Here is a 9,238-nt window from a genome sequence, read left to right on the forward strand (position 1 = left end):
CCTGTACAAATCCCAACAGAGTCTTGTACAATCTCCCACAGAATCTCCTCAATAAAAAAAAAAAAAAAAAAATGGAATCTCCTCAGCACATCCCAGCAAGTCCTTTTGTAAATATTCCCCAGCAAGCTTACCCCAACAAATCCCAAATCCCACTTTGAAATAAATCCCCAGCATGCCCATTGTACAAAAATCCACACGAAGAATCCACTTTGTAAATATTCCCCACAAAGCTTCCCTTTTGTACAAATCCCCACAAAATACCTCCAATAAAATCCTCGTTGAGAATCTCCAAGCAAAACGGGACACAAAAAAAAAGAGAGCCTTACGAGGCAAATCATCACAGAATCTGGAAATACAAGCCTGAGCGGTCTAAAGGGTTTCGGCATATGAATCAAATCAATGGCGGGACTTCACAACAGAAATAAAGACGCAACAAAGCAACCGGGAACGATCGAGGTCACCAAACCGACCGTCATTTCCGAACTAACAATTGTCCTTTGTTTGAAAAGTTGAAACAGGTATGATCCAAGACAACCGTGCAAGGAGCAGGTGTCGCCCAAAGAAGAAGGTACATGGGTACAAGAAATATTTTGGCAATAAGGAATTCACTCGAAAGGTAAGTTTCCACGAAACTCCCTTGTATCTTCTACTAAAACAAGAAAGTTCAAAAAAAAAAAAAAAAAAAAGGTCGTTTAGTATTCTCGAACTTTGCCCCTAGCCAATCAGCATTAGGGTTTTAAACCCTAAACTGAATTTTCCTTTAGTCAGCATTAGGGTTTTAAACCCTAAACTGAACTTTTCCTTTTAGCCAGCATTAGAGTTTTAAACTCTAAACTGAGCTTTTCCATGCAATCAGCATTAGGGTTTTAAACCCTAAACTGAATTTTCCTTTAGTCAGCATTAGGGTTTTAAACCCTAAACTGAACTTTTCCTTTTAGCCAGCATTAGAGTTTTAAACTCTAAACTGAGCTTTTCCATGCAATCAGCATTAGGGTTTTAAACCCTAAACTGAATTTTCCTTTAGTCAGCATTAGGGTTTTAAACCCTAAACTGAACTTTTCCTTTTAGCCAGCATTAGAGTTTTAAACTCTAAACTGAGCTTTTCCATGCAATCAGCATTAGGGTTTTAAACCCTAAACTGAATTTTCCTTTAGTCAGCATTAGGGTTTTAAACCCTAAACTGAACTTTTCCTTTTAGCCAGCATTAGAGTTTTAAACTCTAAACTGAGCTTTTCCATGCAATCAGCATTAGGGTTTTAAACCCTAAACTGAATTTTCCTTTAGCCAGCATTAGAGTTCTAAACTCTAAACTGAGCTTTTCCAGCCAATCAGCATTAGGGTTTTAAACCCTAAACTGAACTTTTTCCTTTCAGTCTGCATTAGGGTTTTAAACCCTAAACTGAACTTTTTCCTTTCAGCCAGCATTAGAGTTCTAAACTCTAAACTGAGCTTTTCCAGCCAATCAGCATTAGGGTTTTAAACCCTAAACTGAATTTTCCTTTTTAGTCAGCATTAGGGTTTTAAACCCTAAACTGAACTTTTTTCCTTTTAGGCAGCATTAGGGTTTTAAACCCTAAACTGAATTCTTCCTTTGTTTGGCGTAAGGGTTTTAAACCCTACACTGAACCTTTCCCCAGCTAGTCGATATTAGGGCTCCAACCCTGAACTGAGCACGCATATCCTCTTTCATCAAATTTATGAACTTCCTGGTGAATAAGTAACGAAATTTTCCTAGTGAAACTGGGGCAGAAAATTTCGTTTGTTTGTTTCTTTTCTCCCGCAGGTCTGACCTCGAGCCACATGGATCGAAATGACCCAGAGATAAATCCCATTTCGGAATCAAAGAAGAAAAAGACAAAAAAGAGATATCCCGAGATATCAGAGTAAAGGGAAAGCAAATCAACTCCAACATTTGACTAAGGTCCTGACCTCTGCCGGTCACATTTTATTCGGTATCCTGGAGATTAAAAAACAAGTCGCCGCAACTCGCAAGCATCAAGTTTCAGATCAGAGTCTACAAGCAGAATCAGCTAAGACCCAAGATCAAGTCGTAAAAGAATCATAGATAGGAATCTTGTAACTAGCAGTTGACATGCATAAAAGTAGTTAGTTCAGTTTCCAATTTTCGCTTGGTTGTAATAAGGCGGTCAGTGACGTAGCAGTGACAACAGCAGCAGCAGTAGCGGCAAGCATTGCAGTCCCATGGTAGCCCCAGCTACCAAAATTTCTCGAACTACATTGACCTGATTCCTGTTTAGCCCAGGATATGTAGGAAATCTTTGAAGCAAGATTCGGTCAGATCTTTCAAAAAATGTTTCATACGGAGTGGTCTATAGGCAAAAATCGCTCATACACGCTCACTTGATCTTTGCACGAAAACCCTTCGTGTTTCCGAACAAAGAGGGGCAGCTGTGAGCACGTGATTTTTGCTTCACACGACAATCGCTCCAAAAAGAAATAAAAAAATATATAATTGGCCCCGCTGTACAATTTCGGATTTCTGTGCGGCACCTTGTGGATTTATTTGTGATTTTGGCCCATTCTTATTTATTTACTTTATTAAAATAAAATTCAAAAAATATATATGTGTCCTGCGTAATTCAAACCGTAATTCGGTCGTTAAATAGAAAATCGTGAATAGGCATTTTCGTCCGTGATTTTATTTGGTTTGACTTTACCGGTTTTGAAGTATTTTAGTATGTGTGCAAATAATTGTATTTGAGTGTGTATTTAATTTTAATTTGATTTTTTGGCTTAGCTTTGTTTTAAAATAAATCAGAAAAAAAAAAATAAAAAAAAAATAAAAAAAAATAAAGAAAAGACCCCTTCCGGACTTGGGCCAATTTTAACAAAATTGGCCCAAACAAACAGCCCAAGACCCAGGCCTGCCCAGCCCAGGTCACCTGATGCCCAGGATGTCCAAACGACGTCGTTTGAGTCGTGCCTGATCTGGGCCGTTGATCTCAGAGTGATCAACGGCCAAGATCAATCCCCATAACCCATCAACAAACCCGACCCGTTTACACCCGGACCAAACCCAAACCCTCAACATTTGAAACGACACCGTTTCACTTAAGACCATCAGATCCAAACCGTAGATCTAGATTGATCTAACGGTTGAGATCGACCCACCCACTAACTATATAAGCCCGAATCCTTACCCTACCCCCCTATCCAATACCCCGGCCTCGTCGTCTTCACCCAAACCCATCTCCTTCAAACCCTAGCCGCCCCTGCACACTTTCACCAGAAACCCGGCGGCCTGAACGCCGGTGACCTTCCCCTTAACACCCTAAAACCCCCTTGCCATCCTGAACATGGATCTGCTAACCATGTGGTTCGAATCACCCCCCAGGTCCTCGAATCTTCATTCGAAGATTCGAGTCAAAACTCGATCTAACCCAACCAACCCCAGTTTCGTACCAGACACTCCCCAGACCCCCCTCGTGACCAAACCATACTTGGTTTGGTCCGAATCTGATCAGGAAAGCGTGAACCCCAGATCTGAGTTTTTGGAATTTGTGGGTTCTTCGTCACTGGTCCATATCCGTTCGAACCAAAGAGGTTAAGGTCTAATGGACTTTAATCCAAGTGTTTCTCGTCTGAGAAACACTTCGTTTAAAGTCCGTTCAGCCTTAAGAAAGGCTTGGCCAAGTCCGAGTTAAGGTTTTGATCTTTTTGCGGTTTAAGGTGAGTTTTCTTTCTTTTCTTAGTTGTTTTGGTTTGTTTGTTCGTTGTAAGGGTCTGTTCGTTTGCTGTTTATGTCCTTGACCTCTATCAACTGTGCTTCAACTACTGAACCTCTGTTTTGTTTGTCTAAATTCTCCCCTCCTATTCTGATAAGGCATTGTGTATTTGTTTGTGCAAGTAGCTGATTTTCGAGTTTGGACTGGTTAGTTGACTCCCCTAGTGTATTCCTGTTTAGTCAGTATAATGCGAACCATGTATCAATACTGTTTAAATGTTTGATTTTTGGCTGCGATTGTGTATGTTCATACTAATATAGTCGAGTCGACATGTGTCGTCAATTAATTTCAACTGCCTGAGCATAGTAAATCGATTTGCTTCTGTTGAACATTTGTTGAAATCAATTCAGAGCCAGTTTTGTTTACTTATAGCTGTTTGATTTGGATCAGTCAATGTAAAAAAGGGATTGTTTATGTTTAAATCCTGAATTGGAAGGCATGTGCACTGGTGCACAGCATGTGCATTGGTGCACCTCATGTGCCTTGTGCACAGCCTGTTTTTCTGCATTAAGAAGCTTTTAAGTTTAAACAATCTGACAGTATATGCTGTCAGATATATTTTAATGCCCATACTTGCTTTTAGATAATAAAATGAAAAGTTAAAGCCTGCCAAGGGAATGTCATGGGATTAATACTTAAATAGCTAAAGTGGAACTGAAAAAGGGAGCACATGGGAGGGGTTATTTGATTTAATCCAACAGGCTGATAAAGGTGGGGGTTTGAGGCTTATAAAGGGAGGTTAGAGATACAGGAGGAGGGGGAGAGTGCTGGAGATAGACATACACACAAAGATAGAGAGAGGGACAGGATTAGGAGATAGAGAGGAGACAGAATTATAAGGGAAAAGAATATAGACAGACTGTGAGGAATTTTTGAAAGAGAGAGCTGAAATACACACTGAGAAGTATACACACACAGACATACATAGAGAGACAGAGGGGGAGCCTAAACTGAAATTCTGAGAATTGAATTTCTGGGGAAAAACAGTAAAAAAAAAAAACTGGAAAAGGTCTCTTTCTGATAATTTAAGTATAAGTTCAAAACTGCAGACTGGTATTGGATTCTTGAAAAGAAAGAAGATAGGAAAAGGGATAAGCAGAAAATCAGCAAATTACTTCTGTCTTGTTTGTCTGATTCCCAGTCTTGTTCAACCTGATCAATCAATTCTGTTTTCTTCCAAGTATCAGCTGAGTTCATTAGTTGATTCATATTGTTCGTTTCCCCTGGGTTGGTCTGTCTTGGAGTATTATTCCTACTGCATTGTTTGCTGCTACCTGTCTACCATTTCTTGTCGGTTCTAACTGTATCTTGCACTGGGAGTTGTTCTATTGGTACCTGCTGTTACTGCTGCTGTTTGGTATCGCTTCTATTGCCCTACTGACCCCTTGCTCCTTCTGTTGTATCCAATATCCAGGTACATACTAAGACTCGCATTTGATGTAACAATGAAAGCATGAATCGAAAGATTTGAAGGATTTAGAAGCACCTGTTGTATTGCTTATGAATTCCCTTTTAATGTTGTTAAGATTTGTAGTTTCTTGGTCTGATTAGCCTAATAGAGACACATTAGTAAGGTTGTACTTAATTAAAGTTTATGCCAATCTGAAACTGTGACATTTTATTCGTTTAGTAGTATATAAGATGTAAATACCATCCATAAAAATGTGTAGCCATTTTAATACAATTGTTAGCTCAAACTCGCTACTTAAGCATGTTTCGAATATTTAAGGGCAAATGATTGTTTAGATCTGGCTAAAGATAATACAGTTTCAAACTCTTGAGTTTCAGTTTGCGTGAAGCAGTTTACAGGATGAGTTTCAAATACCACCAGTCGCATTTCCTAAACAAGCAATTTTAATTAATCTTGTCTGAATAAGTTAAAGTTAGGGAGCTCTTGTAACAGTCGTAACATTTCATCAATCCCATATACATTTCTTTTTTATCAAGTTCAAAGCATGTTTTCATGAGGTACGATGTTTCTTCAGTCCGTAAATAATTAATCGGACGATTAGCTAAAATCCGGATTTGGGCCAAACACATAGTTAAAAATAGCACGCATCTTTTCTTCTATTTTTAAGAGACAAACACATCAGAAATGTAACCGTTTTAGGATGTTCCTTCTAAAATAATGAGACGAGCCTCGCCAAATGAGATGTAAATCGCGGGGCCCTCAATAAATAACCTTGATAATTATCTAGAATTCAGGATGGGCCATTTAATAAATTTCATGGCCTTCTACAAAGATAATTACGCGTTAGACTCTGTTGGCGCGGTTTAATTAAATCACATTCTTAAGTTCGGGTGCACATTGATGTGACCCAAATCCAAATCTCAATGAAGTCCAAATGTGTCGACAATCACGGGTGCATTGATTGTGACGTGGTTCGAGACGCATTTTCACGACGTTGCAATTCTGTAAAATAAATGACAATAATAAAGGCGATTAAAACTTAATAAAAGCACATAGGTCACAACATGTATTTAAATCAGATATTTAGCCATTATAACAATTTAAGCGACCGTGCTAGAACCACGAGATTCGAGGGTGCCTAACACCTTCCCTCGGGTCAACAGAATTCCTTACTTAGAATTTCTGGTTCGCAGACTTCATTTGGAAAAGTCGAAAATCTCCTCGATTTGGGATTCAAGATAAACCGGTGACTTGGGACACCAAAAGCCAAACCTTTCCCAAGTGGCGACTCTGAATTAAATAAATAATCCCATTTCGAATATTGTCACTTAAATTGGAAAAACCCCACCCGCGCATCATACCCCTGGGGGCGGGGCGCGCAAAAAAGGAGGTGTGACAGTATGTATAGAGGAGAATTGGCCGAGCAGTGGGAGAAATGCAACACTATTATTCTATCATGGATATGAAGCACAGTCGCGACAGAATTGATGGCTAGTATCATGCATGCATCCAATGCTAAGAAGGTATGGAGTGAGTTTAGGAGCGATGTGATAGATCGAATTTGACTAGGATATTTCATTTGTGGACTGAAATTGCTACCTTAAGATTGGGCACTTACTTTGTTACTTTATATTACTCTAAAATGAAGGATTGTTGGGATGAATTAAATATCTTAGCTCCACTTTCTTCTTGTGATTGTGAGGAATCTTTACCTTATGCTGTACACCTGATACCACAAAGGTTGATGCAGTTCCTTATGGGACTTAATGAATCCTACAGTATTCGAAGGAGTAATCTACTAGCGAGGAGACCTATAGTGTCAGTAAATGAACCCTATGCAACAGTGTCTCAGGAGGAAAGCCAAAGGTTACTAGGTGTGATAGATGTGAAAAAGGATCCATTGATAATGTTAGCAGGAAGAACACACCAAGTTTTGAAGCCTAAAAGCCTGGTGTAATCTGTGAGCATTGTGGATACAAGTGACACTTGAAGGAAAATTGTTACAAAATTATTGGTTACCCACAGGATTTTAAGACCAAGAAGAAGGGGGCACAATCTGGTGGATTCAGACCTTTTGCCAATTCTACAGTTGCAAGAAAAAACATGAATTCATCAGAGGCTCAGGGTTACTTCTTAACTGAAGAACAATACCAGCAGATACTGAATATGCTAAACAAGCCAACATCCAGTGACAATGCAGATGACATAGCAGGTAGCACGACAAGTATGACCTCACTATTATCCAACAACTTTGCTTGTGAATGGATAATAGATATAAGGGCATCACATTATATTACACCATATAAGGAGTTACTGACTACTTTTAGAATACTGGGAGATCAAAATAGTAGTTGAGTTCAAGTACCTACTGGTGGTGGAGCAGAAATCACAAGTGTAGGAGATGCAGTGATTTTAGGAAGCTATAAGCTTGAGAATGTTCTACATGTGCCAGATTTCAAGTTTAATCTGCTTTCAGTGTCCAAGATAACCAAATAACTTTCTTGTGTGGCCTTGTTTTTTCCTGATTTTTGTATGTTTCAGGGACTCTTTAATGGGAAAGTTCTGGGGATTGGTAAAGAAAAGGAAGGATTGTACATATTATAAGAAGCAATAAAACATGCAATAGGAGCAATAGTTCATGAGGAGGACAATGGTAGAAAGCTGTGGCATTGGAGACTAGGGCATCCTTTTATTGGAGTAATACCACACATTGCAGATGTTAAGAATAAAGTAGATGCTGAACTATTAGGATGCTGTGAAATTTGTCCCTTGGCAAAACAAAGCAGACTAAAATTTTCTAATAGCAACAGTAGATCAAGTAGCCTTTTTCAATTGATGCATCTAGATGTATGGGGTCCATACAGAAAACCTACATATGATAAAATGCACTACTGTGTTACCATAGTAGATGATTACAGCAGATACGCTTGGATATGTCTGATTCAATCCAAATATGAAGTGTTTGTAGTATTGAAGAACTTCTTTTCTTTAATAAAGAATCAGTTTGATAAGAATATAAAAATCCTTAGACCTGATAATGGTAGTGAGTTCTTTAACTCAAAATGTAATGAGCTCCTAGCTTCCTATGGTATGATTCATCAAAGCAGTTGTCCATACACTCTACAGCAAAATAGAGTTATGGAGAGGAAACATAGATAGATACTAGAGGTGGCACGAGCATTAACCTTTCAAAGTTCAATGCCTATAAAATTTTGGGGAGATTGTGTTAGAACTGCTGTGTACTTGATCAATAGATTGTCATCCACAGTGCTGCAAGGAAAAATACCATTTGAGTTATTGCACGGTAAGTTACCTCACCTATCTAATTTAAAAGTGTTTGGGTGTCTCTGCTATGCAAGCAGGTTAACTAGAGGTGACAAATTCACATCAAGAGCTAGGAAGACAGTATTTGTGGGATATTTAGAAACTCAAAAAGCTTACAAGTTATATGATCTTGAAGACCATCAAATTTTTGTTAGCAGAGATGTTCAGTTCAAGGAATCACTATTCCCTTTTAAAACTGAGACTCAAGAAGTATTAGGTGATATTTTTCTGTTTAAAGAGACCTCAAATGCAGGTATAATTCTGCCACATGCAGGAGGTCCTCATGAACAACATCCTACAAGTGCAGAACCAATACCTGAACCAGGAGAAGCAGTACCTGCAGTGGAAAGTTCAGCCATTGATTCACCTGATCCTTCTGATGCAGCACTGGACACAGATGATGCTAATCTCCCAGATACAACACTGAACTCAGATGATGTAGTGGATCAACCACAGACACTTGAAGCTCCTGTAGCTATAGGATTTGATCAATTCTGCAACTCAACCAGTTGAGTTAACAACAGAAGCATACCAACACCATGAGCAACATGGTTCTATTGAAGAACAAACACATGGGAGACAAAGTAGAACAATTAGACCTCCAATTTGGTGTAGTGACTACATCACTACTGTCAGGCCAAAGGCACATTGTCCCTATCCTATATCCCAATATGTGATCTACACTCATCTTAACCTCTCATATAAAGCTTACTTAGGGTCCTTCTATATACCATCAGAGCCCAGATCATTCAAGGAG

At 38.9% G+C, this 9,238-nt stretch overlaps 1 protein-coding gene across 1 annotated transcript; it reads left to right on the plus strand.

Annotated features, from left to right (window-relative positions):
- Positions 1-6,799: 6,799 nt before the first annotated feature.
- On the plus strand, positions 6,800-8,994 carry LOC142166109 (uncharacterized). Its single transcript, XM_075224527.1, has 4 exons — positions 6,800-7,087; positions 7,183-7,369; positions 7,784-8,117; positions 8,520-8,994. The coding sequence occupies exons 1-4, from the start codon at positions 6,800-6,802 to the stop codon at positions 8,992-8,994; spliced, it is 1,284 nt and encodes a 427-aa protein (XP_075080628.1).
- Positions 8,995-9,238: the final 244 nt, after the last annotated feature.

The sequence above is a fragment of the Nicotiana tabacum genome, chromosome 11, assembly GCF_000715075.1.
Source record: "Nicotiana tabacum cultivar K326 chromosome 11, ASM71507v2, whole genome shotgun sequence".
In the NCBI taxonomy this organism is placed as follows: Eukaryota; Viridiplantae; Streptophyta; class Magnoliopsida; order Solanales; family Solanaceae; genus Nicotiana; species Nicotiana tabacum.

Excerpts from the sequence above, each read along its gene's own strand:
- LOC142166109 (XM_075224527.1), top strand. The coding sequence starts at position 6,800 with ATGAAGGATTGTTGGGATGAATTAAATATCTTAGCTCCACTTTCTTCT. Across the intron at positions 7,088-7,182 it reads TAGCAGGAAGAACACACCAA|GATTTTAAGACCAAGAAGAA; the intron begins GTTTTGAAGCCT and ends GGTTACCCACAG. Across the intron at positions 8,118-8,519 it reads ATTCAATCCAAATATGAAGT|GTTAACTAGAGGTGACAAAT; the intron begins GTTTGTAGTATT and ends CTATGCAAGCAG.